General features: G+C 40.3%; 1 protein-coding gene across 12 annotated transcripts in view; it reads right to left on the minus strand.

Annotated features, from left to right (window-relative positions):
- The window catches only part of CDC14A (cell division cycle 14A), a 208,582-nt gene that overhangs the window by 126,903 nt on the left and 59,181 nt on the right, over positions 1–22,498 (minus strand). For 5 of the 12 annotated variants that reach the window (XM_048220695.2, XM_048220698.2, XM_048220696.2 and 2 more), the window contains 2 exons: positions 18,935–19,010; positions 5,587–5,679 (listed from right to left, as the gene is read on the minus strand). In XM_048220695.2, coding sequence (XP_048076652.1) covers positions 5,587–5,679; positions 18,935–19,010 — 169 coding nt within the window. Of the gene's footprint in view, positions 1–5,586; positions 5,680–13,201; positions 13,247–18,548; positions 18,629–18,664; positions 18,738–18,934; positions 19,015–22,498 lie in introns of those variants that run through there. The other 7 variants (XM_044383602.3, XM_044383598.3, XM_044383599.3 and 4 more) reach the window with 5 other exon arrangements.

Below are 22,498 nucleotides of genomic sequence, written 5' to 3' on the forward strand. Positions count from 1 at the left end.
GTTTTGTGTCCCGGAACATGGTCTATTCTTGAGAATGTTCCATGGGCATTAGAATAGAATGAGTATTCTTTGGTTCTGGGGTGTAGTGTTCTATATATATCTATGAGGTCCAACTCGTCAAGTATGGCATTCAAAGCCTTTGTTTCTTTGTCGAGTTTTTGCCAGGGTGTTCTGTCTATTTCTGATAGTGGGGTGTTGAGGTCCCCTACTATTAATGTATTTTTATCTGTATGTCTCTTTATTCTGGTTAAGAGTTGGCTTGTGAATCTTGCTGCTCCCCTGTTGGGGGCATATATATTTATAATTGTCATATCCCCTTGTTGGATACATCCTTTAAGGATAATATAGTGCCCTTCTGTGTCTCTAACTATAGTCTTCAATTTAAAATCCAATCTATCTGATATGAGAATTGCTACCCCAGCTTTCTTTTGAGGTCCATTTGTGTGAATGATGGTATTCCATCCCTTTACTTTCAGTCTGAATGCATCTTTGGGTTCGAAATGAGTCTCTTGTAGACAGCAAATGGATGGGTCATGTCTTTTTATCCAATCTGCAACCCTGTGGCGTATTATGGGAGCATTTAGTTCATTTACATTGAGACTGAATATTGAGAGATATGATTTTAATGATGCCATGTTGCCAGTAAAGTCTTTGTTTCTATAGATTGTGACTTTCTGTTCTGTATCACTCTTGGGGCCTTTTTACCTTTATAGAACCCCCCTTAATATCTCCTGTAGGGCTGGTTTCGTGGTTACAAAATTGGTCAATGACTGGCGATTCTGGAAGGTCTTTATTTCTCCATCAATCTGAATGACAGCCTTGCTGGATAAAGGATCCTTGGCTGCATGTTTTTCTCTGAAAGAGTTTTAAAAATGCCCCCCCCCCAGGGGCGCCTGGGTGGCACAGCGGTTAAGTGTCTGCCTTCGGCTCAGGGAGTGATCCTGGCGTTATGGGATCGAGCCCCACATCAGGCTCCTCTGCTATGAGCCTGCTTCTTCCTCTCCCACTCGCCCTGCTTGTGTTCCCTCTCTCGCTGGCTGTCTCTATCTATGTCGAATAAATAAATAAAATCTTTAAAAAAAATAAAAATAAAAATAAAATAAAAATGCCCCCCCAACCCTTTCTCTCATTCCAGGTCTGTGTAGACAGGTCTGACATAATTCTGATACCTTTGCCTTGGTACGTGAGAAATTTCTTTGCCCTGGCCGCTTTCAATACTGTATCTTTGGATCTAATATTTGCGAAATGCACTATGACGTGACGTGGCGTAGGTTTGTCGTGGTTGAGCTTGGGAGGGGTCCTCTCTGCCTCTTGGACACAAATGTTTGTTTCCCTTGTTAGATTAGGGAAGTTTTCAGCTACAATTTGTTCAAATATCTCTTCTAGACCTCTGTTTTTCTCCACCCCCTCAGGGATGCCAATGATTCTGACATTGAAATGTTTCATTGAGTCAGTAATCTCCCATAACCTACATTCTTGGGTGTGGATTTTTTTAAGTTCCGATTCTATTTTAGCTTTTTCTTCTACTAACCCATCCTCCAATTCACTGATACGTTCTTCTGCCTCATTCACCCTGGCCGTCAGAGCCTCTGGTTTTGACTGCGTTTGGCTCATAGAATTTTTAATTTCTGCCAGATTCACTCTCATTTCCGCCCTTAGAGATTCTATATTCTCATTAACATTTTCATTAATACTTTTTTCAAGTCTACACATCATCTTGACCATTGTTACTCTGAATTCCATTTCTGATAATTTGGTTATATCCATATCCATTAGTTCTGTGGCAGAGGCCACAGACTCATTGTCTTTTCTTTGCTGGGGGGAACTTCTCCTTCTCATCATTCTGATGAGGAGAGGTTGCGGGGTTGTCCAGAGCCCAAATTATTGACCGGAACCCAGGCCGTGCGCCCTTGTTTTATAGGGACCTTAGGGATGTGGGCTTCTTGATTTTTTCAGCCTGCCTTCTGGGGGAGGGGCCTGCCGCGCCGATACTCAGGCAACCCTGTTTGCGTAGAGTCTCCGTGTCCCCTGCGAGTGGGGATGGGGATGGGCACACTGTGAGCCGGTGTTTCCAGGCTTTTGTTCTCTGGCAGCTTTCCCTGGCGGTTTGCTGTGCCTCTTCTGAGAGTCAGAGCAGCAGCGGCCAAATCTCAGCCTCTGTCTCAGAACAGAGGGATCGCAGACCATTCTCCACTGATGTTCTGGCCACTTTAACTCTGTTTCTGTTGGTGCTGCTCAACCCTGCAGCGTCCCGGGATGTGCGCCCCAGACCAGGCGTCCCAGCCCTCACTTCCAGGGCCTGTGCGTCTCTGTCCTTTGTGATTCTAACACCGCCAGCCACCAGCCAGCCCCACGCACTCCCGAAGCTCCCGGTCTCAGTCGGATCCAGTGAGCACACCGGAGCTCCGTTTCAGTCTGGTGGTGCACGCTCTGGGCTCATGGTCTCAGTCTGCTCTCTCGCGGGTGCCGGTCCGCCTGTCTGCCCGCTCCCCCGTGCAGGTGGCTACCGCTTCTCGGCGCCCGAACGCGGCAGCTCCCTCCCCCTTCCATTTATCTTCCGATATCTGTGCGCGGTTTCACGGCTCCCCGCTTCGTACCTCAATACTCAGCACTGGAGATGTTCATTTGTAGAGATCCAGATGCATTTTCCTGCGTCTCAGGCTGATTCCGTGGATGTTCAGGCTGGTCTGGTTCCTATCCAACTCGACTCAGGGACTGGCTGAAAAAGGGGTCCCCTACTCCTCTGCCATTTTAACCCCGACATTCGGAAAGAAGTATTCTGACTCAATATATGTTTTAGAGGCAGAGCTAACCAAACTTCCTGATGAGTAGAACGTGGGAAGAAGAAACAGGAGGAATGAAAATGACACTACTCTGTGTCTCGGCAAGTCATTGGGGGTAGTCCATTTACTAAACAGGCACTGACTGTGGCAATAAAAAGGTTTGTAGAGAAAAGGAATAAAAGGTTCTGTTCTGCCACAATAAGTGTGAGATACCATTTAGATATAGAATGTGGAGATACAAACACGCACTTGGATATGTGACCTTCATAATAGGAACATTCCCCCAGAAGGTTCTGGCTTCTCCAGATAGCAACGTTTAATCCACGTGTAACTTCACTGATGTGTGTATAACACACAGTACTGACTCTCCTACAGAACTTGTGCCGACAATTAAATGCATCCACACAACATGAAACCAGGCACCAAATTCCCTCTAAGGAAAGAATACAGTTCTTGGTTTTCATTTTTATTAAGTGTGGTGTCAACAAGCTTTCTGGGGAATGCGTTTCCAAAACTGCAAAAGCAAATCAATTCGGAAATGAACAGTACCAGAATAATTACTTTACATGGCTTCTCTGGACTGTCACGAGCGTGTAAGGCCAGCTCGTGCTGCCCCCAGCACTTCTTCAACCTGCTGAGACGGCGACTCCTTCATTTGGTTGCATTAAAGTGGTGGAAACTTCTGCATTTGATATATTTTATCCCAAGCTCAATGCATCTATTGTGACTGAACTTCCTTTCAAAACTCTAGCAGTGCCATTGATAAAATTAAGGATGACACCAGAAACAGGAAGGCTGGGCATTAAAAAGGAAAGAAGAGACGGAAGGGGAGGTGGTGGGGAAGACAGGACGGCGAGGAGAGAGCGGCAGATGACCACTTTCTGATGGCAATCCCTCAAGACAGAAGAGTCCCAGAGAACATGCTTACGTGCCATCACAAAACCCTCCGGAAGGACACCTTGCTCACATGGCTTGAATCCAGAGCTTATTACAGGCTCTCCGGATTCTAAACACGGTGTCAATTATCAGTCTCAAATGAGTAATGATTATCAACGTGAAGTGAAAAATAAGCCTGCCTGCCTAATTCGGCTTACCAGCACTTCACTGAACCTTCACGCCAATAGCCAGCTTTCCATGCACACTTTTAAAATAAAAGCAATAGTCTGGCTGGCACTACAAATAATCCTCATATCCTCAGAATTGGAAGGAAACATATCCAACCCTATCATTTTACAGATAAGGAAACTAAACAAAGTGAAGACAGATAAAGTGGCTTACCCATCATCCCAGAGCCACTTTGGGATGAAAAAATGGTTTTCGTCATGATTCTTGGTATTATACCATGTTGCCTACAGAGTGAGAAAGAAATGGACCACAGGGGATGGCGCCAGGCTTTATTGGAGCTACATCGGGGGAGAAAAGATGGGCAGAGCTGGCCATCTCAGCCCTGGAAACAAAGCCCCAGGCTGCAGTCAAGCTCTCCGCCTGCCACTATTCTCAGCCTACACCCTACAACAGCAGACAGTCTTTCCAACACCACCTCTGGGCTTTTTCCCCCAGACCTTTCAGTTTGATGTAGCAAAAGGTGATGCACAGTAGCTGGGGCCTCCTTCCGTCAAGATCTTCAGAAGGAGGCCGTTGAAAGGTCACACAGCAGTGTGCTTCCAGGCTTCAGAGAAGCACAGACCCTCTACAAGGATGATGGGAAATGACGCCTCTCTCCCCTGCCTTCAGACCAGCATATTCCTAAGTGGATATCACACATGTCCCTAAAAAGCTAGTACAGGTTACAGGATGCATTTTAGCCCTGATGGCTTCTGCCTTCCAAGTTTTTGCCCAATCCAGTACATATAGAAAATTCTAGAAATAGTCACACCAAAACTCTGCGGCACATTCACGTGGAACTCACGTTTACATTTTAGTGTTTACAGAGAACAAAATTTCCATTCAAAATTATTTTGGGAAAGTCTTGTCCAGTTCTTAGGGAAGTATAATATACGCAGGCTTTATATTTGGTTTGCCTACCGCAAACACATGTACAGATTAATAAACGGATTGATAAAAATAACAATAATAATAATAACCCACCCCCACACAATCTACGATTTCCTCTTTTGAAAAAGAGGGGCACCTCAACAGTCTTTAAAAATCTTCCACTATACTGGGGCACCTGGATGGTTCAGTAGGTTAAGCATCTGACTCTTGATTTCGGCTCAGGTCATGATCTCAGGGTTTTGAGACTGAGCCCAGCAAGAAGCCTGCCTACGATTCTCTCTCTCCCTGTCCCAATGCCCCTTCCACCCCCTCTCTTGGGGAAAAAAAAAAAAATCTTCCACTATAGGGGCTCCCAGGTGGCTCAGTCCATTACATGTCCAACTTTTGATCTCAGCTCAAGTCTTGATCTCAGGGTTTTAAGTTCAAGCTCCACGCTGGGCATGGAGCCTACTTAAAAAATAAATAAAACAAAATAAAATAAAACAAAATAAAAATCTTCCACTATATATTCTTTACCCTAGAAATATTCTTTCTGGATATTCTTTTTTTAAAAAAACACCTATACAACTGCGGGAACCAAGCTGCCCATTGGGGTTTTAAGATTCCTTCATTAGCTACTAGGAAATAAAATCTGGGAGTTAAATAGCCCATGGATAGTAGTCCACATTTTCCGTTCCACATCCATTCCCAGGGTACTAATAATTTTCACCATCTCCTAACTCCACTGAAAAAGTGGCATGGATTTTATGTGACAGTGTTAGCATTCCATTGGCCTGATTATAGAAAATTAGCATGAAAAAGTACTTACGGCATAAGCACCTATCAAAAATGCCGCATTTGCTCTTTTCCGTTGATCAAAGCAGGTGTAGTGCACTATTTTCTTTCTTGATAAACTGTATGACTAAAAAGAGGAAATAAAAGGAGTGTAACCATAGAGACAATGCTAAAATATACAGAAGGTAAATATCATCTCAATTTCCAAGATGTATCACAATCAATGCTATCTACCAACCTTCATTTCTATGGCATTTGTCCATGAGCTTTTGAGGGGTGGAGGCTTACTGGCATAGACTTTTTACAGCCCAATCATGATGCAGATTTGACAACAGAACAGATATTTCTCTCCAAGAAGGGAGACATGCAGTGGGAAATAATTAAACTACTGGCATCTTTACTAGTGGGAACATTTTTGAAAATTTACTCTAAATTTTATATGTAAAGTTTATTCATCTTCTTTCTTTTTTGAATTTTTATTATTGAAGTACAGTTGACATATAATGTTTCAGGTGTACAACATAGTGACTCCACAATACTATAGATTACACATTGTTCACCATGATAAGTACAGTTACCATGTGTCACCATACAACATTAGTACAATATTATTGATTATATTTCCTATGCTGTACTTTTCATCTCCATGACTTATTTATTTTATAACTGGAAGTTTGTACCTCTTAATCCCTTTCATCTATTTCACCCATCCTCTCCCACCCCTCCTCTCTGGCAACCACCAGTTCATTCTCCGTATTTATAAGTCTGTTGGGGGGGGTATTGTTTGTTTGTTCATTTGTTTTGTTTTTTTAGATTCCACACAAAAGTAAAATCATATGGTGTATGTCTTTCTCTGTCTGACTTATTTTACTTAGCACAATACCCCCAGGTCCATCCATGGTGACACAAACGGCAAGCTCTTTTTTAAGGCTCATTATTCATCCTTTTTCCTTCTTTACATACCATACCCACTCCCAGAAAAGTTATCTGTACTTTTCATATTTTACAGCTTATTTGTAAATGTGTCAATCAGTCTATTTTCCTCAGAGCACCAATACTAATATTAACAGAGAATCGGTATGAGTATTTTTCTAGAATGTTCTATTAAAAAGTCTCCTTTCACTTATCTGAAAATAAATGGTTAATGAGAAAAGATCAACCATCAAAAGGGTGGGATCAGCAAACATCTTAATACAATAACCATATATTAAATTCATGGATTCAAACAATTATTAAGCACCTGCTATATGCCATGCAATATGCTTCATGCCCAAGTATTCAACTATATCCAAAAATGAGCAACTTAGTATGCTATACACATGCTAAACATGAAAAGAACTGTGCAAATAAAAAGATCTGTTAAAATGAAATCAAAGCATTAATCAAACTAAGACATAAAACAATAAGAACACTGATGCAAGTAAATGAAATCTGCTCAATTTCCTCATATTTCAAAACAGTTACAGCATTTTGACAAATGGTTTTCAAAATACAGATACTAGGTAGCTTTTAATATTTGTCTACAAATTCAAACTGACTGTAAAAGCAGCTTTTTGTACCTTACACATTGACCACGACCCACAGAAGACCTGCTTTTCACAGACCCTTTAAAAATGTGAGAGCTCAACTACCTCCCCTTCTTCCTTCACCCTGCAATTTTCTACAAGAAAAAGAAACACTTCCAACTCTGACGTCTATGCTACATGAAACTGCAACATTCTGGCTTTAATGTAACCACAGAAAACATAGCTATATATATCCTAGCAATGAGCCTGGAAACTCTCACCATCCCTTTAGGTATTTCTTTCCTAATCGAGAATCAGTATTCTGAAAATGGCATTGTTCTCCTAAATTGAACTTCGAAAAGTAAGTGTTTGCCTCAAAGTGGGTCTCATTACCGAAGTTCTCACTTCCAGACAAGCTTATGAAAATACCCCTATGAAATAAAGCTTTAAAAATATATCTCATTCAATGCAGTTCAGTCAATGCACTGAAGTTATAAAGACTTCAAGGTCACTATCAATGGTGCTGACACCTGTCTCCTTGCTTCCTCAATTTGTTGTTAGTTTTCTTTTTAAGATTTATTTATTTTTGAGAGAAAGAGACAGCACACAAGCCCGGGGGGGGGGGGGGGGGGGCGGGGGCGGTGAAGGAGCAGAGGGAGGGAGAGAGAGGAAGAGAAGCAGACCCACCCCTGAGCATGGAGCCTCATGTGGGACTCAATCTTATGACCCTGAGATCATGACCTGAGCCAAAATCAAGAGTCAACGTTTAGGGTCACCTCGGTGGCTCAGTCAGATGAGCGTTTTCGGCTCAGGGTTGTGAGACTGAGGCCCACGTAGGGCTCCATGATCAGTGGGGAGTCTGCTTGAGATCTCTCACTCTGTCTCCGTCTGCCCCTTCCCCTTCTCATTCCCTCTCTCTCTCAAATAAATAAATCTTTAAAAAAAAAAAAAAGGGTCGGACGTTTAACCAACTGAGCCACCCAGGCGCCCCTGCTTCCTCAATTTGAAACCACTGTCTGCTGGACATTTCCTTTTGTTATTTTATTATTTGTTGGTTGGTTTGTCTGTTGGCTTGTTTTTGCCATTTATTGTTCTCCATCAATAAGTTAAGCTTGATTTACCGGAAGGAGAGTCAAGGCCCTTAAAACCTGAGCATATTTTATGGTGTCTGATCCCAAACCTAAAGACTGCCTTCCACAGGCCGAGCTCCAGCAAACATGAGTCAGGCTGAGCAGAAGGACTCAGCTCTTCCGGCTCCCAGCCTCTCACTAATTACATTTTCTGGTTCCCTAAAACACCTGTGGGGAAGAAAATAATCACAACTGATCCTGAAGTTTGGATTGTGTTTTGATACCCTTTTCCAGTAAGAATTTAGGTTTCACAACAAACTATTGCTATCATTTAATAATGTGGAATTAAATTTATTTTACAAATCCATTCACCAAAAGGAACAAACTCATAAGGCCGTGCTTTTGTCACCAATAGTCTTTTTGGTTGTTTTCAAATTTTTGCATTTGCTTGGTTTTTGTTTTTTCAGTCTTCTTTGAAAGTATATGGGATATTCTTTAGTATATGTTGCAGAGACCATCCTGCAACAGAAACCATGAAGCTATAGGATGAAATTCTAAAGGAAACTTTCTTTTCACTATAAACCTATATAAATTTTTTAAAGTAAATATAATACAAATTAAACTTTTAAGGACTTTAGAAGAATTTTTAAACTTTATAAGCTTTTAGAAATTACATCAGATAAAGAATATTCTCACAAAATACACCTACAAATTTTAACTATTTTAAAATATCTCCTATCGGAAGCTGCCTGTAGGATGGAAACATAATTTTTTTAACATCCGTCACCATATATAAGTACAAAATGTTTTTCTTATGATAAGAACCTTTAAGATTTACTCTCTTAGCAACTTTCAAATATACAATATAGTATTATTAACTATGGTCACCATGGTGTACATTACAATAACTGAATTTTTAACTACAGCTTTCTAATTTCTAGGAAAATTTTTTAAGCTCCTAGCATTTACCTTGCATGGATGTTTTGGGAATTCCATTGTTTTTCTGTTAAGTCTCAAAAGCATTCCAGTCAAGAAATGATTTGCCTAGTGAAGCCTGGCCAATGTCTCCCAGTTCAGATCACAAAGTTTGAGTTCTCAGAACTAATTCACAATAAATGATAACAGAGAAAACTCTTATGTCTCACTGGCCTTGTCCTAATTTCCTTCCTGGCCACAGCCAGGCCTTCCTCTCATAGGTCACCTTGCCCCAGTCTTACACCAGCAACGCTATCGTAACATAGCAGATATTCTGGTACTGGAATGAAAAATTTCAAGGATGGGGTGCCTGGCTGGCTCAGTTGGTAGAGCATGTAACTCTTGATTCGGCATTATGAGTTCAAACTCCACATTGGGTTTAGAGATTACTTCAAAATTTAAAAAAAAAAAAAATTATTTTTTTTTTAAACGACCTACTACATATTAAAGCACCCCAGAAGAAACAATACAATCCTTTGGAGACACCAATAACTCAAGTCCCTTTAGAGAAACATCCTTGAAGAAAGATCTTCAAGATCTTTCCTGGAGGAACTTACCATGCAGGAAGAGAAAGGCACAGTCTATAGACAAGAGGACTCTAATTTATGAATGAGTTCAGTAGATTTTTTCTCAGATTCTACCCTAATACCAAGAAAACTCCATGCTTCCAAACTGAACTGCATCTTCCTTACTCCGGCCCAATTCCTCTGTGGGTGGGTATGTTGACTAGGCCCCTCAAGGACAGCACTTGCAGGGAATGCCTGGGTGGCTCAGTCAGTTAAGAAGCTGCCTTCGGGGGCGCCTGGGTGGCACAGCGGTTAAGCGTCTGCCTTCAGCTCAGGGCGTGATCCCAGCGTTATGGGATCGAGCCCCACGTCAGGCTCCTCTGCTGTGAGCCTGCTTCTTCTTCTCCCACTCCCCCTGCTTGTGTTCCCTCTCTCGCTGGCTGTCTCTATCTCTGTCAAATAAATAAATAAAATCTTTAAAAAAAAAAAAAAAGAAGCTGCCTTCGGCTCAGGTCATGATCCCAGGGTCCTGGGATTGAGCCCCACATAGGCTCCCCGCTCAGCGGGCAGCCTGCTTCTCCCTCTGCCACTCTCCCTGCTTGTGCTCTATTTTTCTCTCTCTCTCCTCTCTCAAATAAATAAATAAAATATTTTTTTAAAAAGAAAAAGAAAAAAGAGAAAGGAGAGCATTTGGAAAGTTAGACCCTCACCTCTGGCTTCAGTGAGCTACCTGCTCTATTACAGATGCTTTTTGCTTTACATGAGAAGTTCAGAGATTACAAAAACACTGGGTACAATAACCAAGTAAAGTTAGAAACTGGTAAAACAAATGAATATAGTCTTAAATATAAAGGGAAGGATGTCACAGGAGGACTACTAAGACCTCTGGACTATTCACCTGATCTGCAGCAAGCCTGCACGTGACCAATTACAAATGATAACCTGCAGCCCCTATTCACATGTATTTTAGATTTCTATCCAGAAACCACAGCATAATAGCCTTCTGAACTTCTTCACCTCAGTGGATGTAGCCAGCCCACTATAATAACGACAGCAAACATTTATTGCTCCATTCCATCATTTCCTAAAGCATGGAAACAGTACCAAAGGGGTCCGATTTGAGCAGACACAGTGTGACTCCCAAACCAGAGGTCCTGGGCAAGACTTAAGTATGATGAGAATTCTGCGTCTCTCTTTTACCAAAAGAACAAAAGCTAGAGCCAGAGAGGGCCTGGCTTATACTAGGCCAATATCTCCTATGTCAGATCCCAAAGAGTTGAGTTCTCTCAGCAAGTATGGTAGATGGAAGAAATAAAAAACTTTTCAGGAATAAAAAACAAATATCAATCTAAATTATATTTTATTATTATACTTCAACCTGTTAACAGGCTGGTTCAGGGTAACCTAGAGGGCTTATTCAAATACAGATTGCTGGGCCCAAGAATTTTATTTCTAACGAGTTCCTCAGTAATGCTGATGTTGCTGGTCCAGGGACAGCACACTGATACCCACTATGCTACATAAAAATGTGACTGGTCAACCTCTGGAAATGTTTTACATGGCTCCTAAAACACTGTCCATTTGGCCAAGTAGCCCCAAAAGACATATTTAAATTATCTTAGAAACTCGAAATCATTCCATATGCCTTTTAAAAGCATGTTACAAAAAACACATTTCCCCAGATTCCTCAGAAAACTATCACAATTTGTAAATTCTTGCATTCCAGATGATAACACCTTAGGAAAGTTCCTTTCATGATTCAGTAACTGAGCTGCCTTAAATGGCATTGTTCCAGAGGTGCCAAGTTCAGATGCCCTCAGGGGCCAAGAATTTGAAGTGGGTAAGTTGGTAAACGAGAAAAGCATGCCCTATCCCAAGCAGACTTAGCTCCAACCTCCTACTCCCGTGTAGGAATTGGGCCCATAATCACATATTTTAATACTTAAGAGAAGCCAAAAATCCAGGCTTAAATGGAAATTTTCATAAATGACAGATGTTAACTGTGAATTCAAAATTTATTTATTTATTTAATTTATTTATTTAACACAGAGAGAGAGAGAGCACAAGCAGGGGGAGCGGCAGGCAGAGGTAGAGGGAGAAGCAGGCTCCCTGCTGAACAGGGAGCCCCATGTGGGGCTTGATCCCAGGAGCCTGGTATCATGCCCTGAGCCAAAGGCAGATGCTTAACCGACTGAGCCACCCAGGCACCCCCATGAATTCAAAATTTTTAAACAGCATTCATGCCCAAGAAAATATTACTGAACTGAATGCAGCAAGTAGGTAATCAGTTTGCTGAATCTGTGTGCTGGGATACTGTGGTTGAAGAAAGTTCTATTGGTTTTATCGGCAAGAATTGAGTAGCTGTTACCTGTCAAAGACAGTGCTGAACGATGCGGTAACCAGGGAGCAGAACCTCAGTCTCCAGCCACATAAGCATTCGCAGTCTAATGAATATTTGACATTAACCAAGGGGGAAATACTGACCAAGGCTTATAACAGACAAAAAAGAACAAGTACCTAGGGATACATTCATAGCAGAGCAAGGACCAATGGAATGATCTTCATTAGAGGGACAGTAGTTATTTCCTTTAACAAGGTAAAAAATAATAGATAAAAGATAGAACATAGTATTGACTATCTACCAATTAATATAGTCAAACCTATAGAAATATCCAGAGTTGGATTGCTTACCTGAGAGTCAGAGTTTTACCACTGTTATGTAAATCATGACAAGTGTGCAATCTAGCATATAAACGTTTAACGGTACTTGTAAACCAAAGTACGACGCCGGCTATGAGAGAACAATACAAATTAAGATGAGGGTATTGACCTCAGTCAGACGTTTTCTATCTCATAAAAGAACACTATGTGAAAGGTTGCATTCTGGAGGGCTCACTCCTGGAGAAAAACAAGCCACGGCAACTCAGAGAGAGAAAACGTCGACATGCTACACGAATCACAAAGAGCCCAGGCTATCCTCGGATGGTGGTGACATATACAAATCATGCACTTGCTCCGCTTAGGGCAGGAGACCACAAACTACTCAATCATTCAAAAACGAAAGGTGGTGCCAGGTGGTATAATTAAGCTCAAAGCCAAAACACGCGCATGCGCGCGCGCACGCGCGCACACACACACACACACACACACACACACACGAGTTAATGCATAATTTAGAAAAACAGATTTTTAAGCAGCCTTCTGGTAAAGTTGTTTGCCATGCTTAAAAGTAAAATCTTCAAGTCCTTTGGTTGGAACACCATGTTTAATTAAACTCTGAATCAGCCAGATCAAGCTAAGGAAGACATTAGTGCAACCTGGATAATATGCGCTTTAATAAAATAAAATTTAAAAAAATAGAGCCCATGCACTTCCTTAAACAAGCAAGCTCGGCCAGTGATGGTGCTCAGATTAACTGGACTGTAGCACAGGGGCCGTGGTGACCAAGGCATCATTCTCTTACAGGTGACTAGGCTAGCCCAGTAATGGCCGCAGCAGTCAGCGTCTCCAAAGCAATCAGTTGTCATCTCATTGCAAAAGCGAGAAAATGAACAGGTCTTCCTGTCCGCAGCCATGACCTCTACATGTTTTACCTCCAACTTTCCCAGGAAAGGGATATTCTTGAAAATTTTCTTTGGCTGTACAAAACAAAATATGGTTTATGTTTTTATTTTGAGCTAAAACAAAATAGGTTGAATAGTTTCTTTAAAAAGAAGAAGGTGTCTCTGTATGGTCCATTTCATTTCAAACCCAATATGTTTCATTGATGAAATGGCACATTTGATCAGAGCAGAAGTCAACATGTCACAGAAAAGTTGCTCATAAAGATTATTTGACCATGATGATAATTTGGTTGATGGCATTTGGGGATTCTCCACTCAAGGGGTTCTTCTTGCCTGAGGGTTACTGAATGGACATCAGGAAGGACTCCGTGCCTTGCAAACTCTACATACGCTCACTCCCATGTGAATTAACACTGCTTTAGAACCCCTGATACCTCTTTAAACTACATGAACTGTCTCCAAAACAGAACTTGCTTTTCTTCCCCCCAAAGCCCATGAACCTGAAACAGAAGATAACCTCATGAAGAAATCTCAACAGGTTTTGGTAGTTATAATAAGAGGGTGGTCCGATCATTATATCAAAAGAGTTCTTGTGTACAATCACCTGATACCATGGCAGGTGCCTGGTTAGCGGATAGGATTACTGCACTGATTCATTCAGCAACAAGGACAGTCCCTGAGCCCCCACCATCTGCCAGGTACTTTCAGTGCTTTAATACAATAGTCCATTTCACCAGGCCCACCCATCCCCTTTTCCTTTTACCCTGAAAAGGCTATGTGGGATGTTTTGTACATTTAAAATTACATTTCTGTCAATATTCTTTTAAACCTTTTAAAAGCAGTCCTCAAGATTACTGTAATTGTCCTGTTGAATCGTAAAAGCAGTATTAAAAAGAAATCACTGCCCTAGAAAATGTCCCCTTTTTTCAGTGATGCTCTTAGATTTTTTTTTCACAGACTGAGGTTTTCATTTTCCCAGAGGAAAAGTGAAATCAACAGTTAAAACTGTGTTGACCTTTGGGGCACCTGGGTGGCTCAGTCGGTTAAGCATCCGGCTTCAGGTCAGGTCATGATCCCATAGCTGGCTCCCCTGCTCAGTAGGGAGTCTGCTTCTCCTTCCCCCTTTGCCCCTCTCCCTGCTTGTGCTCTCTCTCTCTGCCAAATAAATAAATAAAATCTTTTTTAAAAAACTGTATTGACCATTTTAGGAAAAGCTAGTTCAATCATGTGTTTATAAAACTTTCCTATTATTGTATCAGTCACTGAAAGACTTTCTTACATGACTAAGTTTGAAGAAGGTATTGTTTTTAAAATATCACTACATTGTTAGAATGGTCTTCCCTTTCAGAAGCCTGTATATTCCAGACCAGTGTTGCTACCATTGTCTGTGGCAAGAATCTCTTTAAGAACTGGTTTAAAAGTCATGAATCTTCTCAGAGGAAAATGTAAATACACATAAAAATTTATATACAATTTCAAGGGTTTATGGATCTCTTAAAATACCAAATTACTAAGTTCTGGTCTGGCCTATCAATTACTGATGGCATTTTACATTAAACAACATATACAGTTTTACCAATTGTTCTCATTTCAATAAATCTTCCTTCTTTGGACTGCTTCCCTCATTACCATAACTACTGACCAGAAATTGCAAACTACAACCTATCACTGCACAACTCTTAGGGCTTACAGTTTTTAAAATAGAGTTTAAAATTTAAAAATAGGGTTTTTTGTTGATGGTAGTGATTTCTGCTTTGGGTTTTGGTGTGGTTTTTTTTTTTAAGATTTAATTTATTTATTCAAGGGGGAGAACAAGAGAGCACGAGCTGGGAGAGGAGGGGCAGAGGGAGAGGAAGAAGCAGACTCCTTGCTAAGCAGGGAGTCCAACACAGGGCTCGATCCCAGCACCCTGGGATCATGACCTGAGTCGAAGGCAGACCCTTAACCGACTGAGCCACCCAGCCACCCCTACTTTTGGTTTTTTAATCTAAGTACATGTTTGATGGATAATTTTCAATTCTAATCAACATAACTAAAATAAAAGTCACACAAAAAATAGCAACAAACCACCACCTCAAATCATCAACTTGAAAAATATCTTTTGATATTATAAAAATTAAAAATTTAGAATGCACTGCAAAATATTACCCATCTACATAAGGTATCAAATAAAGGAGGAAAAAAACACATAAAATCTTTATTGGAAGAAATAAAAATTGCCAAAGTAGAATATAAGACATGCCTAAAAGAGCTAGGAAACCACACAGGAGAAAAATTCAAAGAAGTTGTAATCAGTTAACATAGTGCCAAACTACGCAGAGAAGTAGAGTTTCATGACCAAGTAAACACCATCAGATCTGGTGTTTAAGATGTCACCAGAGCAGAACACCTGGGTGGCTCAGTCGGTTAAGCATCTGCCTTTGCCTCCGATCGTGGTCTTGGGGCCCTGGGATTGAGCCCCACACCAGGCTCCCTGCTCAGCAGGGAGTCTGCTTCTCCCTCTGCCCCTCCCCCCAGCTTGTGCTCTCTCTCTCTCTCTCTCTCTCAAACAAGATATTTTTTTAAAAATGTCACTAGAGCAGTTTCAGCAGAGTAAGTAAGGCAAAAGTGAGACAGCAAAGGATTAAGAAATCAGTGCACAGTGAGGATGTAAACAGTGGGGGTAGAGTATTCTGAAACGTCCAGAAACAAAAGGCTAAAAGAGGACCTGTAAGTCAAGGGGATCATGATAAGATCGACAGAAGTTTCTGTGTGTCTGGTGGCCCTGTGCTACGCACTGGAGACACAGAATTATATGTCATATCTTCATCTCCCAGGAGTGTCTAGTCTAGTAAGAGAGAGCAATGCTAACAGGTAATTATAATTCTTCAATAATAGAGATCTGCACAGAGAATTCTGGGAAAACGGGAGGCACCTTCCACCTTCTTCCGAAGGACAAGGAGATACCTCCTGGAAGGTGTAAAGAAAAGGAGTGATCAAACCAGAGAAAAAGGGCATTCAAGTCAGACTGGACATCACAAGCCATTGTGTGAAGCAACTGGTGTGGCTCAAGGTAAAGTACGCGGCTGGGAGTCACAGGGGTGCTGCGAGATCTTCAGTAAATCAGTAAATTAGCGCATGAAATCATCCACTGGGAAAGACGCCAAGGGTGGCAGCTGTCAAGGTAAGCAAGACAAAGGCATGGAAGCAAGGTGCCCACAGGTCTCACCAAGATGACTGAACACGGGCTGCAGACGAGAAACACCAACAGGGAGCCTGAGAAAATACAGAGCCTGAGGGCCTGAAGATTACACAAAAGTGAGGGAGACAGAATGTGGGGCGTATGGAAGGAGAAAGGTCCGTTCAAAGCAGAAAAGCCTGGAGTCTGGGTTCCTGGAAGGAAAGCAGCTGGAGTGGCAGTAACAGTAGCTGGAGCAAACGAGGCGGAGGAGTCTCGAGACCACTATGGGACGACAAGGTGAAGTCAGCTGGGACAGTGCTGCGAGCAAGCATGGAAAGATTATAAACCACAGAGACTCCACTACCAACGAAAGTGGGGAGGAGCAGGAATAAGTCAGGAGCCTTGAAATCGGGCCCCCACTTTACCCAGCAGCCTTGTGCAAGTCACCTGCCTCTCCTGGGTCTCCCTTTCTGCACCCATAAAATTAACTGGCTGGACTAAATGGTCATTTTGATTCCTAAAATTATATCGGACAGCTTTTGAGTATGGAAATAATAGTTATGGGGCTGAGAAGGCATTCATAAACTGAGTTGAAAAACTCTTATTGTGATTTCTTACCCAAAGTCATAAATGTTCCATTAGTAACTTTCTTCCCCATAAGACGTTAAAATTTTCAAAGACTTTTTACATATATTTTCTAATATAATCCTAACTACCCCTCTGTGGGAGCTCTATAATCCCTATAACTAAAGAAACTGAGATTCCACAAGGCTGAAGAAATTGTAGCTTTGGATTGGTAAAGTCAATCTTTTTTTCTTAATATAGATATTCTACTTGGATGCTTCAAAATAACCCATGCCTTATTAACATTTGGGTTTTGAAAATCCATTCCTTCAGCAAGTAACAGGGTGCCCACTAGCTGTATTAAAGCTAAAAATGTCCTTCTAGGAATCCATCAGATTACCTGATCGCTGAAATGAACCAAGGGATTATTGAACTCTATTAAACTTTCATATAATATTGAAACAAAGCTTTGTAAATGAAAACAAATCAAAATAAGTCCATGTATACACTTACCTATAGGGTTTGGTATCGAATATGGTAGAAAAACAGCCTTACTGAAGCCATCTACTCTTACGTAATTGCTGTAAAGTCGAACACTGACTGAGTCAGATCAAAAATTTTATTTTCCAAATAATGATTCTCTTCTCTTCAATCTTCTAAATACTAGTCAGGTCGCAAATTGTTAATTATAATACCCAGTTCATACCAACTACATACTAACAGGACTAATCAAGAAAGCAAAAAAAAAAAAAGTTCCTAGGTCCTCAAAAGGAAGAAATAAGCTTCAAATATTTATGAACTATCCTTTCCTTGTGAATTCATCCACTAAAAATTCATTTTATATTTTTATATTATTCTTTTTAGGATATTATTTGCTTCCTTGGTGATTACAAAAGTTTCAAGCTTATTTTCTAAACTACAGGCAGTAGCTTCTTTTCTGCAAAATGTAGATCAGTTTAGTTAAAGGAATTTACATACATCTTTTCAGGTCAGATAATACTTTACAAATTAATTCTTTAAACAGTTAATTGCAACAGATCTTATGTTATACGATTGACTAAAAAAAATCTCTCCTTGGCATTCATTTATGACCATTTAGCATTTTCAGATCAATGGCAAAAATCTGTGAATTCCTAAGTACACAACATATTTTACAGGAAATTCTCCACCATAAACTGTCTTTTCTACCTAAGTTCAATAAAAGTCAATCACCAAAAGATGATCACCAAGTGGCTCGTATGCATAAGGCACTGTACTATGTCACCCCAGTAACACTTAACCAGCGGAAAGAATAAACAACCTGAGCATTGTAATTTAGCAGTCATCTTTAACTCCATGCTGTGTAGGATTTGACCTTGCAAACTGAAATATTACATGTAAGATCCTCATTTAGAAAACTGGAAGAAAAAGAATTCTATGTGATGAAATAAATTTACCAAAACCAGGAGTATACATATTGCTTTTCCTCATATATGTTCAGAGTTTAAGAGAGAAAAAAACATGTAAAATCAAAAATACAGACGAATACTGAATGTATGACCCAAATTCTATCATAACAGGTAAAGTCCCTATTGTAACACTATGAGTTCATCAATCTCACTTGGCTGTTAACTCTACAAAGATGACCTTCAAGAAATACGTAAAAATTTCGACCTTGATCAGGCAGGGAAAGCTCCAGAGCTCCTGCCATGCAGTGATGAGCCCCTTCATCCCCTGGTTTCAGAAAAATCATCCTAGGAAGGAATTTGATAGACTCATTAAACAACAACCTGAAAGGATTTGTGCTTTCTTTCTTAGATCACTATTCCAATGACTTCATTCCAGCTCACATTTCAATTCATCCTGAAAAATGAAAGAGGTTAACATGTCCTTTATGGAATACTCAAGTGGATCAGTTTCAACTTCTGGGTGAACTACTCATATAAATATCCAAAGATCCAGATCATCTAACTAAATGGTGTGTGCACAGCAATCCCAGTGGTCAGATTTCAAAGTTCCATTTTTTAATACCAAAGTACAAACATCATCGTAATACTCACTTTCAGTTTCTTGTTTAGTTTACAGCAGTATCTGTACACCATTGCCAAGTTCAGAGGTCCAAAATCTGCATAAAAACTGAGATTTTTTTTTAAAAAGTATATTTAGTAGAAATATAATTTTCAGTAACATCATTGCTCATTTTTATTTTCATTAAAATTGCAAATTTCAGTTATCGTCAAGAATAAGGGTCAATACATAACTGATTCATAGAATCCAAATAACTAATGGTGTCACTCTACTGAGGATCACCAATTACTATAACCAGTCTCCAGTCTCTTAACAGGGAACTGTTTGGACAGTTGCAAGTTCTACCTCCTCCTATCTCCCTGCCGGGACATTCAGGAAAAGGACAGAAAAGCAGGCAACAAAAGAAGCAACAAGAACATAACATATATGTTCACTTCCTACTTTAATTTATCACCTTCTCAGTCACCAATTCTAATTATTCCTCTCAAACACTGATCTCAGTTCTCAAGGATCTTCAATCTAGTGATCTTCTTTCAGTTTTCTTCTCCTTGAACTTTCTACATCATATGACATACTGGCCCGTCTCCCTCTCCCCACCCCAGACATTCCAGGCTATAGCCAGCAGTCTGCAGCTCTCTCGAACCCACTATCATGAATTTCACTGATAACCCTATGGAAGAGAGATAGATGGCTTCCACACTTGAGACCCAGCATCAGCCTTTTCATCTTCAACTACCTTTGAACCTCACACCTACAAGTCCTTCCAATACCTGAAACTCAGAACATCTAAAACTCAACCCATCCTTCCTTCAAATCAGCCCACCAGACTCAAAACATTTGCTTCTCCCAGTGACTCAGGCATGAAACCTTTCAGTCACAACAGGGCAACAAATAAATATCAATTTCATTCTCATATACCAGAAAAGCTACTACTCAAAGTCATCCCTTGCTTTTCCATTCTTATGTTAGCAACGAACGGGCAGAACCTCTTCATCTCACATCCTTACTGTTTAAATTCTCCCTCTCCCTTACCCAATCATCCTGTATTCCACCCCAAAGATTAATCTTCATAATATCTCACTTCTCAAATATCTTCCCACCATTCAAAAATGTTTAACGGCTCCTTACTCCCTTTAAAATAATTCCTTGGCCCTGCAATCAGAGCCCTACACATCATGCCCCTAGCTTCCAGGATGATCTTATCTCCTAAAGGGCCCCATACGGAATCTGCATTCCAACAACCGTGTCCATTCCTTATTCTCAAATACGCTATGCGTATTCTTAATCCAAGTCTCAACTCACACTGGTCTCCTTGGCTAGAGTGCCCTCCTTTTTCTCTTTCTGTTCCTCTCTAGCTTCCTCAAAATCCAGTGCAAATCCTATCTTTCCGGTCACCCTTAGGAAACGCTACCCTTCTCTCAAAGAGAGTTCCCAAAACTTACCATCTGAGACACTATCACATACTCTGAGTTATCCTTTTTTTTAAGTGTAGGTCCTACCTGCCCAACTACAGAGTAAGCCTCTCACTCTGGGTCTGTATCTTATACCGTATAGGCTTAGAAGAATATCGTGCTCATAATACATAACTTCAACGCATGAGTCCTCATTATGAATATTTTGGTCACTAATGCTCAGATTCCGTTTCACCTAGACCATAAATTTACTAAATATCAACAAGTTAAAAAAAAAATCCATCCCCAAAAGACCTTTATTTTGAGGGAGCCATTCACTTTTTTTCTGCTACCTAAATTATACTATCATAGATATGTCATTACACTACATCAAATCTACCAGGAGCCACTTGTCTTACATAGGAATACTAAACGTGTATATTTTTTAAAAAGATTTTATTTATTTTATTTTGACAGAGAGAGTGAGGGAGAGAGCATTAGCAGGGGGGAGGGGCAGAGGGAGATAGAGAGGAAGAAGCAGACTCCCTACTAAGCAGGGAGCCCAAGGCCAGGCTCCATCCCAGGACCCTGAGACCGTGACCTGAGCCAAAGGCAGACACTTAACCAACTGAGCCACCCAGGCACCCCTACAGTTGTATATTTTATCTACATTAAGCAAGTTGGTAATATTTTGGAACTTATATTCTAGGAAACACCAAAATTAGCTGTCCCTATACACAGGCTTCATGAGAGTAAAAACAGAGTTTCCAAAAAAGGAAACTTGCAATAATTTGAAATAAAAAGTTATTGATATATTTCTAAAGTTCCCGGTGTGCTGTTGTGTTGTAAGTATAAACAAAATACCCATGAATCCAAAATGAACTATGTTTATTATACCTAATTACTGACCAGTCTTGGATGGTCAACAAGAATCCACTCAAAAGAATCAAAATGAAAAAAATATATAAAAATAAGCACCTACCAGCATGATTAAGACAGCCCTGTTTCTATCACAGAGATTTCCTTGTTCTTGAGTTATTGGAAGCAACACTCTTAGCTAATATCCCTTGTTTTTTCCTACTCGAACATGAATGTTGACACTTGTAGAATGTTAAGGTAAATCTAGAATGTTTAGTTATGGTTTTATCAGCTTTTTAGATTCTCTTTGAATAAATCTCAGGAAAGCATAAAGAATTCGAAGCATCTAATTCCAGTTTCGTACCAACCATTAGAAACCAACTTCAGTTCCAAACTCAAAGCTGTATAGTTTCTAACTGCACAGCCAGCTTAGCCACGTGTACTTTTGGAAGCAACATGGTTAACAAACACACCTGTTTCACCAAACATCAGATAAGTAAAGTGGTATACTGCAGTAAGATGGGAAAAAGTACATCAAATACAGACTATGTTGTTAAGTTGATCTTTACTCTCCCAATATGGCAGCCACTAGCCACCTGTGGCTATTTAAATTTAAATTAATTTAAGTTATACACCCTATTTCTATCGCAGCATTATTTACAATAGCTAAGATATGGGACCAACCCAAGTGTATACACATAGATGACTGAATAAAGATGTGGTGTGTATGTATACACACACACACACACACACACACACACACACACAGTGGAACATTAATCAGCCACAAGAGAGGATGAGATCATGCCATTTGTGATAACATGGATGGACCTAGAGGGTATAATGCTAAGTGGAATAAGTCAGACTGAGAAAGACAAATACTATATGATTTTATTCATATGTGGAATCTAAAACAACAAATGAATAAACAAACAAAAAGCAGAACCAGACCTATAAATACAGAAAGCAAACTGATGGTTGTCAGAGGAGAAAGGGGTGAGGGACAGACAAAATGGGTGATGGGGAGTGGGAGATACAGCCTTCCAGTAATGGAATGAGTAAGTCACGGAGACATTAGATACAGCATAGGGAATACAATCAATGGTATTGAAAGTGTTGTATGGTGACAGACAGTAGCAAATTTGTGGTGACTGTAGCATAATGTATAGAGAAGCTGAATCACTATGTGGTACACCTAAAATTAATGTAACATTGTGTCAACTATATTCAAGTAAAAAAAATTAATGAACATTAAAGCTAAATAAATTAAAAACCCAGTTCTCCCATCATATTAATTAGCCCATCTCAAGCATTCAAAAGCTACATGTAGATAGTGACTACTGATTA

This window comes from Ursus arctos, unplaced genomic scaffold (genome assembly GCF_023065955.2).
Source record: "Ursus arctos isolate Adak ecotype North America unplaced genomic scaffold, UrsArc2.0 scaffold_12, whole genome shotgun sequence".
Lineage (NCBI taxonomy): Eukaryota > Metazoa > Chordata > Mammalia > Carnivora > Ursidae > Ursus > Ursus arctos.